Raw genomic sequence first — 21,535 nt, 5'->3', positions numbered from 1 at the left:
TGTTTTGTAAAACCACATTTTTACCACAAAAAAGGAGTCTACATTAACTTTAAAGGGGATCTATTGTGCAAAATTCACATTTTGCACATTTATTTACTTCCATTTGGGTCACAACTGCCTCTAAATGCAGCCCAACTGCATGAAAAAACACCCTGTCGTTTTATTGGCAACAGGTTTATGTTTTTGGTGTTAGGAACCCAACTCTGACACCAGCAAAGCCCAGCCAGGTTCCATTTGCAACCCAAATGGAACTCCAGCATGTTTTGTCCGATGATTTTACCCCTGAATGCCCTGTACAATGGCTGCTGGAAAACACAAGTGTTTTGTTTTGAATGTATTTAGGAGTTTGATAGATCCCAGTATGCCAAGTAGCAGATGTGTAATTGTTTTACTTGAGTCATTTATAAGTTTATGTCTATTGCGATTATGTGTTTAGCTGAGTATTTTTTTGTTTTGTTTTTCCATTTCTCTGTATGCTTTTTTGTTTTTGTTGACTTACCATCCAGAAAGCATTTGCTGTATTCTTGTTGGTTGTGCAACAGGCTCTACTTATGCTTTTCAAAGATGTACTGTGGTATGATAGTGCATCTGTTTGTTGCCATTTTCATGTGAGTGTCAACATCGAGTTGGGGGGCGTGGCCAGCAGCAGCTTACTTGGATTTAAAGTGACAAAACCTCTAAACCAGAACTGATCAGACTAAAATCTCATTATCAAAGAATGATTTTATGCAAAAATAATAAAAATAAAAAATGTATTGAACATGTTTGGCATGGCCCATAGACCTATCCTAACCTGTTCAAGGAAGCACAATAGATCACCTTTAAAGTTATTTTAAAGTAGTAAAGAAGCCATTTTTGTTTGACTAGCAGTCTGCAACCAAAGAAAGTGAACAGTTATTTTGCCTCTTTTCTTGCTCCTCAAACCCGTTCCCTCTCTCTCTCACTCTCTCTCTCTTTGTCTTTGTCTCTCCTGAGCTTCTTCCTCCCATTCTGCTGCTTCTCGCCAAGCTTTGGCCTGACTGTGTGTCTAAGAGAGGCTGCGGCTGGGGGAGAGGTTGGATTCCTGATCCCTGTCGAGTCTTGTTGGAGGATTCCAGCTGCTGTCAGCCTGAGGATACAGGGAGGAAAACCAAGGCGGATAACGGTCTGTGAAAGGTAACAGGCACAGACTGTGTAGGAAAATAATGGAAGCAGGCAAAATTAATGTCTTTTAATCAGATTTATGCTGCAGTGTTTTTTTTTATTTAGCATTTTCTTGATGTTTCTATAAGGTTTCTTGGGGTTTTATTTTCAAATTTGCATGGACTTCTCTTTCTGAAACTGCAAAACAGACAATAGAAAAATGTGTGAAAGCCCCTAACACTGGGGGGTCCAAACTTTTTGTCAAGTGGGCCAAAAATCTTCAGCTCAAAAGAAGTTTAGAGTCAAAAAATACCATTTTTAAAACTGCAATAACCCAAGATGTTGAGATTTTTTTTTTTATAGACCCGAAACCTCCAAAGGTTTTTGCATGTTTTCATTGTTAAATTAAGGACTCGATCGAAGAAGACTGAAAAATATTTAGCGTATTCTCAACAAGAAAAACAGGATTTAATGTCAGTCTTCATTTGAAAACGTTTCCTGTTTTTAGCCAAGTTTTCATAAAGTAATTAAAAGCAGATTTGGGTGCACTTTATAGTATAAGTTGATGAGTTACCACAACAACAGAAGGAAACCAGAAAGCTTGGAGAAGATGATCACTTTGTGTTGCATTTAATATTTTTATATTGCATTTTAACTTAAAAATCTAGGTATTTCTCCTGATTTATTTACTTCTCCTGAATTGTGGCCAGGGAAGATGCAAAAATCAGTCCAGGGGCCACAAATGACCACTGGGCCACTTTGAACATTCTTGCCCTAAGATAAATCAGACATTCATTAAACTCACATTGAAACAATTTACAAAAATCCAACATTTAATGCATTTTTGTGTGTTCAGTGACAGAAAAACAAATTTCACCTTGAGGAATATTTAAAAGAACAAAACAAAACAAACTGCGACCTGCCCACTGTTATACTGGGTGTGGCCCATTCGTGAGGAAATTGTTGCACTGATTGGGCGTTTGGACACTTTTCAAATGACACATCCTATTGTCCTTAATGCTGGATAAACTCCTGGATTTAACAGATTATGATTCAGTCTATATTGCATATCATCTTTTTGCAGGTGTTTTTTTTTTGTTATTGCACGTTGACATTTTCAGCAGTTGATGATGTAACAAACTCAAGTCACTGACTGTTGATGTTTAAGTCATTAAGTTTTCTTGTCACAGCTTTCTGACAAGTCATGATCACATCTGCTGCAGCAGAATATTATGTTTTCTTGTCTTTGCCATGTATCAACAGAAGCTAAGCCCAACAGACCAGTCATGGTATGCAGGAAGTCGTGAATTAAATTGATTAAAAGTTCCCAGAAACTCTTCTCAGTTTAATATATTCAAGTATAAATCAAAAATAATGCTTGAGCTGCATTTTTTGCCTGTGATTTTATTTTTTTTCATTGCATCGATGACTTTTTAAACATGTAAGCCATTTTTAGAGTGAGATTATGCAAAAATAATAACAAAAATTCCAAAAAGACTTAAAAACAAGAACAACAAAACATAATTTCCCATAAAAAAGAAAAACGCAGAAGAGTATTTTCTTCAGAAAACGCTAACACAAATGCGGGTTTTGTCGGCGGTATCAGACCTTCCTCACCGCTTGGTGTCGCTGTTTTCCCTTTGTGCGCCACTGCGCCGTGGATCACGTGACCGACGTCAATAAGGAAGTGCTTCGGTACGTTTGAAAACAAAGGCGCCAGCCAACAGATCAGTAAGAAAATAACACGGTGAGCAACATTAACGGACACAAAACTATCTTATTATAACTTTTTCTGATAAAACGTATGCTTTTACTGGTATTTACTTCAACAACCTGTTATTTCTTTGTGAAAATATTCAGATAAACGCTCTAAAATGTTAGCGTAGCATATTTAAACCATGTTTCCTCGCTCTTTTCTCGCGTTATTCGGTGAGTTTACCGCTAGTATCCGTGTCCTGTTGGGTTTCTACAGGGATGCCCGCTTCCGAGCCGGTTCGGTTCGGACGGAAACGCGCCCTGCCGTCCTGTCCGAACCCGTTGTTCCTCCAGTGGCTCACCGAGCTCCGGGACGAGGCGAAGGAGAAAGACCTGAAGATCCAGTACACCTACCAGAAGGTACCGGGCTCATTATGGACAAGTTCATCCTGTTGGACGTGATTAAGATCCAATTCTCTGGTCTTGTGTCCCTTATTCGCTAGATTTAAGTTAAAGGAAAGCAAACATTTAAAAATGGAATGAGTGAGTGAAAATATTAGCTATAACTTCCATTGTTCCTGTGGAGAAATTCAGCTGTACCAGCAACAAAAGTACAGGAAAGCTGAAGCATGTAGCCTCATACAAATATAAAAAAGTATAACATTAGAAAAAAAATCTAAGTTAAACAAATGTGCAACTGAGGAGGTCTACTTTTTAAAAAAAAAATCAACAAAATGTGCCTGTGTAATTGTGATTGATCAGAAAAAAAGAGAGAGAAATAATAAGATGTAATTTCTTTGTCAACCAAAATGAAAACTTCAGATTTATTTAAAAGAATAACAAGAAACACAAAGTCTTTTGTAAAACTCCAAGAGAAGTTTGCACAGAAATATTTGATTCAAATAACTTTTGTTTGTCGTCTTCTTTCAGGCGATCAACTCTTTAAATAAATATCCACTTCCACTAAAAAACGCTAAAGAGGCAAAAATCCTTAAAAACTTTGGAGACGGAATCTGCAAAATACTGGATGACAAACTGCAGCGACATTACAGACAAAACGGTAAGAAACAGACAGCGAGGGCTGGTTCTGTGGAGGGACAGACGGATGGAAGGATAGACGGAAGGATGAACGGTTGGATTCACAGGCCGATGACAGGAAAACCGAAAACTGGACTGATTGGAGGATGGATGGTGTATTAGGACTAAAAAGGAATAGTAAAGCTACCAAAAAAGACCAATATTTTTAGATTAATGTCAGAAGTTTTCTAGAAAAACCTTGAAAATTTTGGAATTTGAAAAGTTACGAAATTTCAGAAGTCAGAAAGTGGAACATTTGCCAGAAAAAAATCAATTAATCTAAGAATTATTCTTGAAAAAAAACCCCTGACATTTCAGAGTTTGAAAATTAAAAAATTTGCTAGAAAAAAAATACATTTTCAATTAATCAGAAAAATTCTAGAAAAAAAATGTACATTTCTGAGTTTCAAAAGTTTGTTTTTGAAACAAACTTTCAAATAAAAGCAATTTTTTTACTTTAAATAAAAAATATTATTTTTTTTTGTCTAGAAAATTTATTTTTTGATTAATCTAAAAATGTCTGAGTTTTTTGGTGGAAATTTACTTCTCTGTTCTTTCCAGCTACAAAGGCCCTAATGCACTGTCATATGATTGACAGATGAATAGAACAATTAGATAAATCCAGATAAATGGATTTGTGGATTAAAAAGAAAACATAATGTTAAACCATAGACAAACTTGCAGGTTTAACTGAGTTCACTGTAGTTAAAAATAGTAGCAAATTTAAAAATATTTACGCTCCATCCTACATTTCTTCAAACATTAAACATTACCACAGCAACGAGAAAACATATTTTAAAAAGTATTAGTGTTTAAAACAGGGACATTCTAACAACATTTTCTAAATATTAATACAGAAACATATAAAAAATTTAATAGGAACTGAATAAAAATGTACAAAATGCTATTCTGGTTAAAATGTGTCATTTAAACTTTTGCTTCTCTATCCTTACTGACTTCTGTACTTTCAGGTCCCAACGCTTCAATACACAGCTTGCCCAAAGGTGCGCCCCCTCCTGACCGAACATATAACAACAACAGCAGCAGCAGCAACAGTCTGGCTCCTTCTAGAAAGGTGATTAAAACAACCTTCTTATATTTTGGTTTTATATTTTTAAATAAATCAGCATAAAATGATTTTCACAGAATGATGAAATATGAAAGATCGTGTAACACAGAATATTGAACACACAGATAAGAAAAAGTAATTTACACTGTTATATGGAAGAGGATAAGGGCCACTGAAAAAAAAAACTTTTTTCTCAAAATTGTGACTTTATTCTCAGAATTCTGATATTAATCTGAGAATTCTGACTTTCTTTTTTTGTTTGTTTTTTTCCCAGTGACCCTAATCGTCTCCCATAGAAAACAAAAGATAAATAAATATTAAATATTGAGGTGCATGTCCTCTGCCGTCCACCAGAGGGCGCTGTGTGACCATTTTCTGGCCTGCACGCAAATAAATAAATTGAAGCTTAGAAACATTTTTAATCAGTTTTCTGTTGATGCACCAACATTAAAAGGCGTTTTAGTTATATAAATTAATATTTTAAATATATTTAAAATACTAAGTTAAATTTTTTTTATTTAAATCAAGAAAAATACAATTTCAATTATGTCATTTAAATATTCAGTTTAATATTTAATGTAAATTAAATATTTAAATATTAAACATTTAATATTAAATTAGTTAATTTAATCAACAATTAAATTAACATATTTCAATTAGTTAATTAAATGTAATATTTAAATAAAATGTATATAAAACCACTTATAATGATCATTTAAATGCTATACTTGAATCTTTTGGCAATGTTGAGAGGTTTTATTTTGGCTCTTTGTATTATTTAGCCTCTTCAGAGCCTCCATATGTTATCAGTCTGTTAAAGATGGTATTACCAATAGCAGTACAATTTGCAGAATGCCTGTTTTGTTTAGTTTTCTTCTTAGAAAAAGTTATTAAAAACAAGTTTTTGTCTAAATTAAGGTGAATTCATGGTTCCTATTTCCACATAATGTAACCGGTAGTGTTTATGATAAAAATAATAATAATTATGTGATCGGTATCGGTGATCGGCCCTCATGGGTGATCGGTATCGGCAGGAAAAAACCTGATCGGCACATCCCTAATAATTTCATGTAAAGCCATCATGTAATTAATCTGTTAAAGAGGAATGATGCAGGGAAGGACAGAGGAGGAGATGGAGAAACGAAGAAGAAGAAGAGGGAGTACGTTCCGCAGCAGCGATCTGGAGGATATGCTGTGTTGCTCACTCTTTACAGACAGCAGCAGGTACCATTCTGCTGTTAAATTAATTTAAAATACTTTGAGCCTGGACCAGGATCTAATGGTTGTACTCTTTTATCCTCCTGTAGATCCCGGGCAGTAAAGGCTACATGTTTAAGATGGAGCTGCAGTCAGAAGCTCAGCCTCTCTGTGACAAATCGTTTTCTGTGGTGAGTGTTTTCATGAGATCTACTGCGTTTAGTCCGGCTGTCTCCTCTAAAACTTTCCCTCTTTGTGTTTGTCTGCAGCCCGATCTTGGCAGCAAGTACACCGCCTGGTCCTCAGTCAGCACTCTGATCCAGAAAAACCTGCTCACAAAGACTCACAATCCTGCCAGGTTACTAATCTACATCCGAAATGTTCAGTTCATAGTAAAATTATTCAGAACCATTTGGTTTTTACACATTATGTCACATTAAATCAACAAAGTTCTGCGCATTTCATTGAGATGTTGAGTAAAAGCTGAAAAGTGTGGCCTGTTTTTATATGGTAATTTTTGCTCATCCCACTTTGCAGAATATCTCAAGCTACTAAAGGACTTTGACTAGGCCATTCTAACACATGAATATGCTTTAGTTGAAAGCAGTGGTGTCCAAACGTTTTGCTCTGGCAGCCAAAATTGGCAAATTGAAAATATTGGTGGACAAAATGAAATCAAATAGTTTATTGTGATTTTTCTTTTTTTTTTCTTTTCTTTTTTCTCAGCAAAAAATTAACAAAATATTTTTATGACATCTGTACATCATTTAAGATAGGGAACATTAAAAAAATAGCTCTGTTTTACTTTATTAAAAGAAAAACTGAAAATTTTCAAACTTTTTGGTCATCAATTGTCTATTTTATTGTGTAAATTTTTATCTGTCTTGTCTTGTGGTCAGGGGCCAAATAAAATAATTTAAAGGGCCACAAATGGCGATTTGGACACCTTCTCAGAAAGTTAGAGGGAAGAGGAGGAAAAAAATGCAAAAAAAAAAATATTTTTTTCAATCATTTCTTAAAATTTAAATATAAGTTAAAATAATTAATTTAAAATATTTTTCTGATGTTCATCTTCTGATTGGCTGCCAGTCAAATTCATCAAGCTAATTTGCTCCTCAAACTGGAAATAGAAAAAGACCAAAGGAACCGTCCAGCAGCAAAAAACCAGAAAAACTGTGAAAATAAAATGATATCTGATGTGATTCATATAAAATATTACATTTTCTTAAAATCAAATGGATGAATTGTGATGAAAAAAATATCTGGTGATAATTTTAAACTAAAATCCCAAACTATAAGGCAGCATTTATTCTAAATAAATGTAATAATTACTGAATAGTGGATAAAACACTTTAAAGGTTTCTTTGCATATTTGGTAGCGTCAAATGAACTAGAGTTGGATTCAACATGGCAACCTCTAGATTTCAGCGTCTCTCTCTGTTTTAGGTATTCTCTGACAGATGAGGGTCTCGCTTTGGCCGAGCGACTTGAATCGGTGGAGAAGGAGAGGAGGAACGTCCCGGTGGAGGACGGGAGGGGAGCAGCTGGACCAGAGGAGGAAGAGGAAGACGCTGTGGTTGATCTGACTGCAAGTGATGAAGAGGAGGAGCGTGGGAGTCTGTCAGAAAGAGCCACCGGTGAAACTCAGTCCAGCGGCGATGCCGGCCGGTTGTCATTACCAGGGAAAACACAGGTTACCATGACGACGAGCAGGAAGCCAAACAGAGACTGTCTCCTACCTGGAACCTACGACGTCATCCTGTGTGTTGACTTCATCGAGACCACAGGGTGAGAAACATTGTTCTGAATGTTTGTGCAGCTGAAAGAGAAAAGAAAAGTGATTTTTATTTATTTATTTTATTTATTTTTTTAAAATGTTTTTTTTCCCGTCCTGGTTTGTGCAGCGGCAGCCATTACAGGAAGCAGGAGCTCGTCAAAGAGCTTCAGAGGAACGGAGTCGGCTTCGACGTCAGGAAGCTGAACGCCGGAGACTTCCTGTGGGTGGCGCGGGAAAAGGTTGCACCTGTTCCAGGTAACGCATGAAACACCAGAGCAAAAATTTACCCAGAATGCACTTTAAAATTCTCTTTACAATATGGAAAAAGTACAAACTATAGAGCAAAATTTAACAACTGTGCAATTATTGGAGTTGCTGTAATCAAATATAAACAAAAACTAGCTAATTCTGTAGCTATTTGGAGTTTTACAAGAACTCAATTACAATATATATATTGTGATAGATCAATATCAATAGCTAATATGTCAGATAGAATATTCAATACATTGAATATTTGCTGAACTTTGATCTAGAGCCTCACAGGATTCTGGGAGATGTAGGCATAGGAAAACTTTAGCTGCCCAACCGCTCACTACAAGCTAAGCTAGGTTGGTGGAATCAACTAACTCTCTCTCTTTGGTATCCTAGCAACTCATTCTATGGTTGCCTAGCAATGACCTGTAGAGTCAGCAGCAGTTTAATGTTTTGCCTCATAACTGCTTAAAAATTAAAAATAAAAACTGTGTGGAGTGAAAACTGGATAAAACAAGAACGGTCACAACCCCAGTTTGGCTGTATTACAGATATTTAAATAAAACCCCAAAAAGTAATCAATAAGTATTGATATCGGCTGATATGAAACGTCCAGCTCTAGTCACAAGTCATCAATTAACTATGGTAAATTGGGTGATAGGAAAAATTACCATTGGGTACATTACCATCAACATAGCAGGTACTATCAATTCACAGATTAAACTCCCAATTACTGACTTATAGAATATATACAGCATCTTGCTGGAAACCTTGAAAGATATTCCTGAAGAAGTACAGGCTGCCGAGAGCAAATTATTACATATATTTATTTATTTGATATAATAAAAACACACAAAATAGAAACAACATTTTTGTATATGAGCATCGAGTTCATTTTTTGTATAAAAATAAACACAAACTGAAAAAGTAATTCGATATTGGCTTGAATTCAATTTTATTAGAGAAATGATTTCATACACTGAAGACATTTGAGACAAAAATAATCCAGTCAATCCTGAAAACAACTATTAGAATCCAGTCACCCGTCAAAACTTCACACTGAAACATTAAAACAATAAAATATGCAGAAAGATGGAATTATTTGAGTTCATGTAAAAATCAACTTCATTCAGTTTGATGATGATGATATTTACAGTTTCCATCAGCTCATCTGCACACGGATTTGAATAACAATGTTTGGTGTGACAATGTAATTATCTTAGGTGAACCAAACACTCCTGAGTGGTGGTAGCTGCCATGGCTGAACAGAAACAGGATGGGGCAGCACCCAAACAAATTCCAACAAAACAACAAATAAGATCCATAAAGGCAGCTGACCTCTTAACAGTGAAGAAATGACAACAATGATGGAGACTAAAGAAACTGAAACATGCATTTTAACCACCGGGGCCTCAGATCGCTGCTGACTACTTCAGATATAGGAACTCAGCAGAGTCTCCATATTTTAAAAACTGAATCCCAGCATGTAGAGGCCGAGTGAATGTGGTCTGGACTCTGTGAATTAGAGTCATGGTTTCACAGACGCTGTAGAAGGACAGAACACCTGCACTGTGATCCAGGTACACTCCGACCCTGGAGGAAACTGGACCTGGTATTGGAGTTTGATTGCTGTGGTGATAAAATGTGTAACTGTTTGTCCGGCAGTCTAATGACCAGGATTTGTTATTAAATCCAAATCCTCCATTTCTGCTTGTGTTCTGGTATGAAACTGCTACATGAACCGCTTTCCCGCTCCACTCCACCTCCCAGTAACAACGTCCAGTCAGACTCTCTCTGCTCAGCACCTGATAAAAACAACCAGTGAATCTGTCCGGATGATCAGGATAAAACTGTTGTTGTTTCATTAACGTTACTTTTTGGTTCCCCTCAGATAAAAACAATTTCATGTTTGCTGTGTTTGGATCCAGAGTGATTTCTCGTGAATATTTAAAGAACTCAGCTCTCGTCTTTGGTTCTGGTCCTGCCAGTAGAACATCCACCTCAGTGACCATCAGGGAGATGTTTGTCCATGAGTTTCTCAGGACGTCCTGTAGTTTGTCTCTGAGCTCTGACACAGCTGCTGTCACGTCCTCAAAGTGTCTCAGAGGACGGATGTTGATGCTGGATGAGTGTGTCGACTCACTGAGTGCTGGCAGTGAGGGGTAGTTGAGGAGAAACTGGTTGTGATCCTCTGTGTGTGAGAGCTGCTCCAGCTCAGCGTCTTTCCTCTTCAGCTCACTGATCCCCTGCTCCAGCTTCTCCTGAAGATCTCCGACTCGACTGACCTCAGTTTCCTGCTGGGATCTGATCTGCTGCTTCACCTCAGAGCTTCTTTTCTGGAGGAGACGGATCATCTCAGTGAAGAACTTCTCACTGTAATCTACTGCTTTATCAGCAGAGACATTGATGGCCTCCACCTCCTGTTGAAGCAGCTTCACATCTTTCTCTTGGTCCTGGATTCTCTGATGGATTTCTTGTCGACTCTCCTGGAGTTCCTTCTGCTTCTCAGTCCTTTCTGCTGCAGCTGGGACTGTTTCATGGCCTTTATGTTCATCCATTAAGCAGAGATAACAGATACACTGCTGATCAGTACGACAGAAGATCTTCATCACCTCATCATGACGAGAGCAGATGTTCTCCTTTAGGTTCTCGGACGGCTCCACCAGCTTGTGTTTCTTCAATCCAGGGACATCATAATGAGGTTCGAGGTGGTTCTTACAGTAGGAAACTAAACAGACCAGACAGGACTTGACAGCTTTCATCTTCCTCCCAGTGCAGACATCGCAGGCCACAGATTCAGGTCCAGCATAGCAGTGATCAGCCGGTCCAGCTTGGGGGCCAGTCTTCTTCTGATGCGCCACAAACTCTTCTAACATGGTGTTTTTCTCCAGGAGAGGCCTCGGTGTTGAGGTTTGTCTGCACTGAGGGCAGCTGTGGATTTCCCTCTCATCTTCTCTGTCCCAGAGCTCTTCAATACAGTTCATGCAGTAGTTGTGTCCACAGCAAATAGTCACTGGATCCTTCAGTAGATCCAAACAGATGGAACAGCAGGTTTTATCCATCTCAACTCCTCTGCGAGTCTCTCCACACCTGATTAATGACTGAACTTCCTTACTGAGTAACGGCTGACTTTAACTGTCAGTTTGTTGTAAATGGTTCCACCCATCAAGGAAATGTTTGATTCAAGTATGGCCAGATTCCTGTCAGAGGATTGGTTTGCAGCAAATCGTTTCTGCTGCAGAAGCATTAAAACGGATGGACTTTCTTGATATTCAGGGTTTATATCATGCAGATCGCATTAAGTCCATATGGTTGTGTCTCAGAGGTGGTTTAACTGACAAACCGGCCGACCAGGTCATGTCTGTACATTTACAGTTAACAATAGTCGCCCCATTGTTGCCAATTCAGCAACTTTCTTGATATATTGAGCAACATTTCAGACAAAACAATGTTATCGGCCAAAATCGGAATCGGGTTTTTTAGAGATTGATAGTCGGTGATTGGCCAGAGAACTGCAATCGGTGCAGCCCTAATGTAATGGCATATGCATTATCTTAAAAGGTTTTTTTCCCTCTGATTTTGTGCTGCTGCTCTTTAAAGCCCATGAATAATACAGTGGAAATGTTTATGTAAAAATATGTTCAGCTGCAGATGAACATTTCTGCTCTGATTTAATTTTCAGGTGAGATTTTGTGTGTCAGGTGAGGAGTTGTTGCACTTTAACTGTAGAAAATGGTCTGAAGCATAAACTATGACTCAAATAAACTAAATAAAATTAATCAAATTGCTTTTATGAATAAACGCATTAAAAATCTGTAGAGTTAAAATGGCTAAAATGACAGTATAGTCTCAAAATCATAATGAGTTCTCCCTGCTGTTCTCCCACAGCAGGGAGAACAGCAGGGAGAACTCATTATGATCTCCCACAGCAGGGAGAACAGCTGCATTGTGGGAACTGCAGTTCTCCTACACAGTTTTAACCTGAAGCCCATCGTTGGGTTTCTGTCAGTTTGGTTGTTCATAACTGCTGCATGTTATGCTCCATTTTATTTGCAAATGATTACTTCCAGGTCAGCTGCGAGCGCCTGCGGGCAGAGAGCTGGTCCTGGATTACATCATAGAGAGGAAGAGGATGGACGACCTGTGTGGGAGCATCATCGACGGACGCTTCAGGGAACAGAAGGTGAGCGCAGAAATGTTGTTTCCTTCTCTGTTTTTATGTACATTTTAACCCACAGTCTTTTGTTTTAAATTTTATGTTTTTATTTTATTTGAAACTGAGTTTTTCTGAAAACCAGTAACACTAAAATATGTTTCTCCAAAGTGAAATGTTGTTTCTTTTTTCTTTTCTGTTAAACTCAAGTTTTACTCTGTTCTTTAGTGTTTTATGAAAATGTTTGAACTGTAAAAATGTGGAACAAACAACTTTTTTAGTATTTACATTAGAGATGATCCGATATTAATATCTGTATTGATCCTAGAAGGAAAACCTAGATTGAGTACTTGTGACGATGTGATTCAGAAGGGCAGATCTATTCAGTCTAATTCTATGCTTTTTTAATATTTATTCCTAATTCCACTTTCAGAACCATTTGAAAGAAAGTTTGTTGCAGTTTATTTTTACATGCATCTTATTGTTTTTGTCAGTTTATTGTTTATTTTATATTGGCTGTTTTACTCCTAATTATTTGCTGACTGAACAAATTAAAGTTGTTTTTACATGTTTGACTAAACTATTTAAATGAGCTGTTCTTGTGTACAGTTATCAAATAAATCTGTATATTTATGTCTGGATTTAAAAAGTAACATTTTAAGTGAATTCGGCTGTTTTTATGCATCAGCTAAATTTGGATCCATCAACATTTCCCAAAGAAGTTCAGATATGTTGGAATGTTTTTTTTTCACACTGCTTGTTTTTGCTCACAGCGTCTTGAAATCATTTAATAAATAAGCTCCAGGTGAAAGTGAACATGTAGTCAAGAACAAATGAGCGTAATCTTTAAAAGTGTCAATTTCCTGTCAGTTTCGGCTGAAGCGATGTGGTCTCCGTCGGCCCATCTACCTGGTGGAGGGCAGCAGCTCGTCCGCCGCTCACCTGAGTTTACCTGAAGCGACTCTGCAGCAGGCCATCGTCAACACGCAGGTGAGAAGAACGGCACTGAAACTCCCACAGCATCATAGATTATAGAAATGTTTTTCCCTGGATATTAATTTTGTTTCAGGTCAAACTTATTTAAAGTGTTTGTTCAAATCTAGTGACTTTTTTTCTATTGTTTTTTTGTAGGTTTTTATGGCTTTTATGAAGCAGCAGTGGTAGGGAAATTCAGCTGCAGTACCCACCATTCAGTCCAAAGGGGGCAGCACTGAGGCTGTTATAGACCAAATATTTACATTAAAGTTACATGAAAATGTCAGAATTTGCACAGAAACATAAAGATAGAACCGTTAAGAATCAATGTATACAATTTTTCTGCAGAAAACAGTTAATCTGGGGTTACTCTTTAAGCTTCCTGCTGTCATGTTTAAATTTTTTTGTGTTAGGTTGTTGACGGCTTCTTTGTAAAACGAGTCCAGGACGTTCGGGAGTCGGCCGCCTACCTCACAGTCATGACCCGCTACCTGAGCAAACTCTACCAGGTGGGAAACAAACTGATAAAACCTGCTTCCTTCTGCACTTTCAATTAAACAAGCACCTTTCTGTCTGCTTCACTTCTTTTTGTTTCTAACAAACAGACAAGACAAACAGAAACAAACAATAGAAATATATAAATGCCAATAGTCTGACAATAAAGGGCAGTGCTAATTTAAAAAGTGGAAATTTAAGATTTGAAATGCTGTTGACGAGATATCCGTTTAGAGCAGGGGTCCCCAAACTTTTTCCTGTGAGGGCCACATAACTTTTCCCTTCTCTGGTGGGGGGCCGGAGTCAGTTTGTAACAGAAAAAGTGTGACGATTGCAGGAGTGCCTAAATGTAAAAATATATTGTTTTCCAGAAAGCACAATCAAATAACTCTCTCTGGGTTCTTCACAGAAAAAATCCAGGAAGGATTATAGTCCGTATTTTCCCAACTATGAGCCGCACCGGACTATAAGCCACAACCCCAAAGTTTTTTTTTTGTTTTTTCTAAACCAGTAAACATGCACATATAAACCGCAGATATCTCTGCCGCTCCAGGTTTTCCACAACGATGCAGCAGCAGCAGAGGGGGGCGGACACCCAAAATTTGAGTCATAACAGGTCAATTGAATATCATTTATTAGGGTTGAAAAAGAAAAAGTTTAGATTTAACTGAACTGATTACAGTAGTTTCTGAATGGTAACTGTAACAGTAAAAGTGCTGATCCTTCGTGTTGCTACTAGCATGTGCTAAATGAAAATGGGCGCTTTCTTCTTCTTCTTTAGATTTCAACAGCAGCTTGCATCCATTATTGTTGCACTACTGCCATCTACTGGATCCTAATATCTATACCTCAAATTCTCATAATGATCCCAGTATTATTTAAAAAACCCGAAAAATCTTCTTTTTCCCCTCAATGCTATTTAACTGATCAACAACATTCTCAAATTTAAATTCCCTATTAAAACCTAATTTTGTTTTAATGGGCGCTTTCTTCTTTTATTTCCAATTTTGACTTCCAGTGATTCACTTCCTGCTAAAGAGCCCCCTGGTGGTTGAAGAAAAATCCACATATAAACGGTTTATAGTCCAGAAAATACGGTATATGAAAAAAAATCTAAATGCTCTCTGGTGTTGTTCAGGGGGCCGGACCAAATGTGGAGGCGGGCCGGATCCGGCCCGCGGGCCATAGTTTGGGGACCCCTGGTTTAGATAATTGATGGATTAATCGATAACTAAAATAATCATTAGCTGCAGCTCTAGATTTCTGCCTTTGTCTGTTTCTAGAAATCCAACATTTTAACTACAAATATCTGCATATGAAAGAACCTAAAAGTTCAAAATCTTACTGACGTTTTTAACTGAAGAAAAATAATGAAACCCTGAATTTATGAGCTGCATTAAACTCTGTCATCTTTTGAATTAATGAATTTACGTTTTTAATCCCCAGAGGAGAAACTGACATTTCAGAACAATATCAAACATGATAAGACGGGTGCCTGTAAAAAATAAAAAAAGTTTGCTTTTATTAATTTATTTTTTTTAAATCCCAGAACCGAACGCTGGTCTGTCGCTCCAGGGAGCTGGAGGGAGACGTACCGAGCGATGAAGAGGAGAGGGGGAACCCCTCCTGCTCCCTCATTTCTTTCGCAGAGTTCAACCACGGCGCCGTCAAAAACAAGGTGAAACCCTCACATTGTTGACGGTTCATCTTGTTGTTTGCAAACTCACACATCCTCTTCCTCTGCAGTGTCAGACGGTGAGGGAAGTGTTTGCCAGGCAGCTGATGCAGATCAGTGGTTTGTCTGGAGACAAAGCAGCCGCCATATTGGAGCAGTACGGCACTCCACACAGGTGGGCCAAACCTTTAAATAACACCTTAAAGAGACAGTAGAGTGTTGGTGTCTAAACGTTTTAAACCATTTGAGAATCCATCCATCCATTTTCTTTCACCCTTGTCCCTTGGTGGGGTCAGGAGGGTTGCTGGTGCCCATCTCCAGCTAACGTTCCGGGCGAGAGGCGGGGTCACCCTGGACAGGTCGCCAGTCTGTCGCAGGGCAACACAGAGACACACAGGACACACAACCAGGCACACACACACTCACACCTAGGGGCAATTTGGAGAGGCCAATTAACCTGACAGTCATGTTTTTGGAGTGTGGGAGGAAACCGGAGTACCTGGAGAAAACCCACCATGCACAGGGAGAACATGCAAACTCCATGCAGAAAGACCGGGAATCGAACCCAGAACCTTCGTGCTGCAAGGCAACAGCTCTACCAACTGCGCCACTGTGCAGCCCCCCATTTGAGAATGAATTAGTAAAAAGTGGACCAACGCGTTAGAGATTGTGTAGAGAAAATCAAAAGGGAAGAGAAACCATAGAAGAAGGAAAATTTTCAACATTTGATAACGGAAACGACGTATGGTGGCAGTCATGACCGGTCAGAAGGCAGATTATTTATTCTTTAGATTAGGATTCAACTGCCTCACTAATCTGTATTTTATGCTATTTTATCCTTAATTTACTGCAGTTCATCTTTTATGTTTCCCTCCTCAGTCTTCTGGCAGCTTATGAAAAGTGTGGAAGTGAATCTGAGAAGGAGAAACTCCTCTCCTGCATTCGATACGGGAAGCTAAAAAGGTTTGCAGTGATTCTTTTATGAAGCTTTCTTTTTTTGCTGTGAGACTAAAAGGTGGTTAAAATAATCCAGACAGAATGCGTAGCAACTAATTTAGAAACATTAAGCATGTTTAATAATTTATTTTCTCTTTTTCAGAAATCTGGGTCCAGCTCTGAGCAGGACGGTTTATCAGCTGTACTGTACTCCAGGAGCGCTCACATGATCGCTATAGATCCCAACGATCTGTTGTCTGCATCATGGATTTATCTGCATCATGGGATGTCTTTACATAAAGTTACTTAAAGGATGAATATTTACATCTGTGTTCATTTTAAAAATGCTGCTATGTTTTAGAAGGTCTTAAAACATTCATTTTGTAAACTTGTATGAAGAATTTTAGAAATGTTTCCTGGTTTTGCACCAATAAAGTTGATTTTGAAGCATTCTGGTGTTTAAATTGTCACTTTTTCCCCCTTTTTTTGCTTCTACATCGAGATGTACAAAAGAAGTTCTCAAGTTCTCACAATCTGTAAATGAATACGATCATCCCTGAGTCTGTTATGGGGTAGAAATAGAGTAAAAAATCAGCTTTTTCTTGGCCCAATTCCAATCTCGTCCTAAAAACTCTGATCTGTGCCACTTCCCTAACCCTAACCCAGTCTCCTTTTTCAGGCTGTTGAGCGTTTTTAGGACCTTGGCTCTGATGCTGCTGCCCCAACTGATGACGCTCTCTCTCAACAACAGACTAACAGAAGATCTGCAGCGCCTTGAAGGACCTCGGCTTCCTCCAGGTGTCCAGTCTGCTCTGTTCCTGCTCATAGACGCTTCACTGTTGCATCTCCAGTCCAGTCTGTGGTCCAGATGAACACAGAGGTGTTTATAACATAGTAATTATATTAATAATAATGATGGGTATAATCATTATGATTATTTATTACTATTATTAATTTAATTATTAATGTAATAATTATAATTATTGCTATTAATAATGGCAGCAGTAGTAATATCATATGTCATTATATGATATCATTGTTATTGGTTTTTAATAATAGCAATAATAATAATCCAAACAGAGCAGAACATTTAGTTTGTTTCAGTTTTATGTTTTTAGGCTTGATGTTTATTTAGCAAATATTAATAAGTGTTCGCTGTGGTAGATTAGCTACCGCTGCTATTAGCTATGCTAAAAGTTGTGGTTGATTAGCTAATTTAAACACCTGCTCTGCTGATGATCTGTTAGAGTTGGTGTTTAAATCACCATTTTTTATCTAACTGAACCAGAACATGAGTCCCTCACCACATCTACATGTTGAGGTTGTCATAGTCAAGCTAGCATAACTGAGCTACTTCCCTCTCACTTGCAATTTAATTTTTTTCTTAATGCTTCATTAAAGAAATGCATATTTTATAATATGTTTGGTGAAATACAGTTATTTTGACATTTAATTTTAAACAAGCATTTTAATAAATGAACTGCAGGGTTAGAGATCCAACAGAAACTGGACGTCTCATTTTCTCGTAAACAATATGTACAAAAGAAGTTGTCGATATGTTGATGTAGGGTACCTGTCTTCATTTGTCCTAAGCAGAAAACTGAGCATTTGATTGTTGGTTTTTGCAAAATGCACTCAAGTTTTCCAAGATATGATTTAGGGAACTGAAACTAGAGCCGATACGGCTGATTGAGAAAGGAAATCTGTCTACAGATGGGCCTTTTCCTCTATTGAGTCATAAGCTCTGCTGAAACGAACGGTAGGTGAAAACTTTGCTTTCTCTCAAAAAGTATTTTAAATTTATTCACAGCTGACGGGTTTTATTAGCTTATCAAACGGAGGATCTGCTGCTGTTAATGCTGTTAATTTAAATTAATATCTGGCATACTGTACATTCAGCCTTCAGTCTCTGTGTTACATAGTATCTAAGTAAAACAGTGAAACTCTTGAACATCTTAAAAACGTGATGCATTGACAGATTATTTCACTGAAAATAAGACATTTTCTCCTGTTTTGAGTGAAATAATTTGCTAATGCAATTTTTTTTTCATCAATATTAAGGATTTATTGACTCTTAACAACTATCTTGTTGAAAAGTTACTTATATGTTAGTTTTGTCTTATTTCAAGTGAACTAAGATGTCTGCACTGGAATCTAAGCCAGAAATACTTGGTAATATTTTGGTTTTTTTGCAGTGGGTTAATATTGTGAAACTGCTTGAAGTGAAAAATGATACATCAGGTGCAGCGGTTATGAATTTAATCTCCTCATCTTCACTTGTGAAATAATTCCCATTGGGAATTTGAATCTAAGTCAGAAAAACTTTGGTAATAAGAGGTTTGCATATATAGAGACGTTAAACTGTAATAAAGTGCAACAAAAAAAGATTTTGCACAAAGTTACAGTTGTGTAATTAATTAAATTAGACTACTAAATGAAGTAATTTTAGAATATTACATATTTAAACTGCCACAAACAAACTAGTCTACGTCCTACAACAGGGTGTCCAACTTTTTTTCATTGTTAAGTCAAAAGAACGTGCAGGCCAATAAAATAATAATAATAAAAACTAAAATTAGGCAAATAGTTACCCAGTTTTGACGGAAACTGATGTTTGATCCAGGATGTAGAAAGGATATTTGCATGTTTGCTATATTGAAAGAAATTTGCACAAATTTATTTTCACTTGAAAAACGGGATCAAAATGCCTTCTATATTTAATCAAGTTTAATAAATTAAATAAAAGCTTATTTGGGTTCAGAAAAGTCAGTATTTCAGTAAAACTGTCTGGATAAAGGTAGAGTGCCTTCTCCGGGTCAGGGGGGTCGTCCTGCCTCAAGTGGAGGAGTTTAAGTATCTGGGGATCTTGTTCACGAATGAGGGAAGAAGGGAGCGGGAGATCGACAGGCGGATTGGGGCAGCGTCTACTGTGAAGCGGGCGCTGTACCGGTCCGTCGTGGTGAAGAGAGAGCTGAGCCAAAAAGCGAAGCTCTCGATTTACCGGTCGATCTACGTTCCCACCCTCATCTATGGTCATGAGCTTTGGGTCATGACCGAAAGAACGAGATCACGGGTACAAGCGGCCGAAATGGGTTTCCTCCGCAGGGTGGCTGGGCTCTCCCTTAGAGATAGGGTGAGAAGCTCGGTCATCCGGGAGGGACTCAGAGTAGAGCCGCTGCTCCTCCACGTCGAGAGGAGCCAGTTAAGGTGGCTCGGGCATCTGGTAAGGATGCCTCCTGGACGCCTCCCTGGTGAGGTGTTCCGGGCACGTCCCACCGGGAGGAGGCCTCGGGGAAGACCCAGGACACGCTGGAGGGATTACGTCTCTCGGCTGGCCTGGGAACGCCTTGGGATTCCCCCGGAGGAGCTGGAAGAAGTGGCTGGGGAGAGGGAAGTCTGGGCCTCCCTTCTGAAGCTGCTGCCCCCGCGACCCGACCCCGGATAAGCGGAAGAAAATGGATGGATGGATGGATGGATGTCTGGATAAACATGGTTAAAATATTAGTTTTAATTAGTTTTGTGTCATTATGTTGGTGATGATGATATTCTGAGTAAAACTCTCCATCTGCATCGGCCACGTCTGCAGGACGGATCAGTAGAACCACAAACGAATCAATCCAAGGGCCACAAATGGCCCCCACGCCGCAGTTTGGACTCCCATCTCCTTCTACCTTTCCTGCCGTTTAACATCAGCAGTCAGTTCATTTTTATTTCACTTAAAAAATCACAACCAAAAGAACATTTAGTGTATTTTATGAGATTTGGGCCAGCGGGTTGCAGCTGCAGTGAGGTTTACGTCATCACAGCTTCAGGTGTTGCTCTGCAGTTCACTGGAACACAAGATAACGCTGCAGAAATGATTGCTCAAACAACTGGACAAGAAGAAAAAGAGGAAATGAGCAACTTCTTCTGAAATCGTTTTTGATGTTATAATAATAATTCTGAAAAGTGATGACACATCTTATCTGAGATGCAGTTCTTAACGCAGCAAAGAAAACACCTGAACAAGAAACGCTTTCTATGAACCAAGTTTATTTGTGTAGCACGTTTCAGAAACAACAGTTCAAAGAGCTTAAACATGAAAATATACAAATAACCCAATTATGAAGTAAGTAAACATGCTTTGTGGAATAATCGATGAACATCAAATATATTGATTAATGTTTCATTTATGATGATCAAAATCGGCTCTAATCAGGTGGGTGCTAGATTTAAAGGAACTCAGTGTTTCGGCTGTCTTACAGTTTTCTGGAAGTTTGTTCCAGATTTGTGGTGCATTGAAGCTGAATGCTGCTTCTGCATGTTTGGTTCTGGTTCTGGCGATGCAGAGCAGACCAGAACCAGAAGACCTGAGGGGTCTGGAAGGTTGCTATGACAACAGCAGATCCGTACTGTGTTGTCTGTACTGAGCTGTTCAGAACTAACAGTATTTTAAAGTCTATTCTCTGAGCTACAGGGAGCCAGTGAGGGTGATGAGGTGCTCTAATTTCCTGGTTTTAGTCAGAACTCCAGCAGCAGCATCTGGATCTGAGTTATTTTTTTTTAGACGTTGTTGCAGTGATCAGTGCGACTAAAGAGAAAAGCATGGATGAGTTTCTCTAGATCTTTCTGAGACATCAGTCCTCTAATCCTGATGTTCTTCAGGCGACAGAAGGCCGACTTTGTAGCCGTTTTTATGTGGCTCTGGAGGTTTCCAGCTGTGATAACTGGATCTGTGTGCTGACTAGATCAGGGCCTTCAAACTCATTTTCATTCTGGCCCATATCAAAAATCTGAATGTTTTTAAAGGGCCGGCTGTGCCAGAATATATTGATACAACTAATTAATCTGTTAAAATATCAATAAATAGGTTATTGATGTCCTTTGGAGAGGGCCACATAAAAAGCTTCGGGCCTTGAGTTTGACACATGCGCTTTAAATTGTTCCTCTTTAAGTCCAAAGATAACATCAGTTCTGTTTTTGTTGAGGTAAAAAAAATGTATGGCACCTCATTTTCAGCGCTTGAGAGGCTTCGTTTCCCCTGGTGGCATTGTAACGTAGAGCTGCGTATCATCTGCGTAGTTTGATTACTTTTTACTTCTGCTGGAGTAAAAATAGATCGAAGTGGTGCTA

The 21,535-nt window shown here is 38.3% G+C and overlaps 2 protein-coding genes across 5 annotated transcripts; one reads left to right on the top strand and one right to left on the bottom strand.

The window, feature by feature from the left end:
* The first annotated feature begins 1,030 nt into the window (after positions 1–1,030).
* On the top strand, positions 1,031–16,875 carry mus81 (MUS81 structure-specific endonuclease subunit). Of its 4 annotated transcripts, none has more exons than XM_081599576.1 (16): positions 1,031–1,155; positions 3,095–3,237; positions 3,748–3,877; positions 4,866–4,969; positions 6,065–6,187; positions 6,271–6,351; positions 6,430–6,518; positions 7,607–7,948; positions 8,065–8,192; positions 12,260–12,372; positions 13,213–13,332; positions 13,731–13,826; positions 15,362–15,490; positions 15,559–15,662; positions 16,367–16,450; positions 16,587–16,875. In XM_081599576.1, the coding sequence occupies exons 2-16, from the start codon at positions 3,097–3,099 to the stop codon at positions 16,651–16,653; spliced, it is 1,851 nt and encodes a 616-aa protein (XP_081455702.1). In that variant the 5' UTR covers positions 1,031–1,155; positions 3,095–3,096; the 3' UTR covers positions 16,654–16,875. The 4 variants fall into 4 exon arrangements, with proteins under 4 accessions (XP_081455702.1, XP_008433831.2, XP_008433833.2 ...); XM_008435609.2 differs by lacking the exon at positions 1,031–1,155 and adding an exon at positions 2,731–2,869; XM_008435611.3 differs by lacking the exon at positions 1,031–1,155 and adding an exon at positions 2,877–2,924.
* LOC103480597 (tripartite motif-containing protein 16-like) lies at positions 9,128–11,294 on the bottom strand. The gene has a single exon (XM_008435608.3). The coding sequence runs from the start codon at positions 11,249–11,251 to the stop codon at positions 9,617–9,619; it is 1,635 nt and encodes a 544-aa protein (XP_008433830.2). The 5' UTR covers positions 11,252–11,294; the 3' UTR covers positions 9,128–9,616.
* Positions 16,876–21,535: the final 4,660 nt, after the last annotated feature.

Source organism: Poecilia reticulata, chromosome 18, assembly GCF_904066995.2.
Source record: "Poecilia reticulata chromosome 18, P_reticulata-male-v2, whole genome shotgun sequence".
NCBI lineage: Eukaryota > Metazoa > Chordata > Actinopteri > Cyprinodontiformes > Poeciliidae > Poecilia > Poecilia reticulata.
Note: the sequence above shows the minus strand (reverse complement) of the source record. Positions and strands in the feature narration are given on the sequence as shown.

What these genes read in the sequence shown, in the direction of transcription:
- mus81 (XM_081599576.1), top strand. Translation starts at nt 3,097, where the DNA reads ATGCCCGCTTCCGAGCCGGTTCGGTTCGGACGGAAACGCGCCCTGCCG. An exon ending in AAGACTCACAATCCTGCCAG is followed by an intron (nt 6,519 to 7,606) that starts GTTACTAATCTA and finishes TCTCTGTTTTAG; the next exon opens with GTATTCTCTGACAGATGAGG. An exon ending in CAGTACGGCACTCCACACAG is followed by an intron (nt 15,663 to 16,366) that starts GTGGGCCAAACC and finishes TTCCCTCCTCAG; the next exon opens with TCTTCTGGCAGCTTATGAAA.
- LOC103480597 (XM_008435608.3), bottom strand. Translation starts at nt 11,251, where the DNA reads ATGGATAAAACCTGCTGTTCCATCTGTTTGGATCTACTGAAGGATCCA.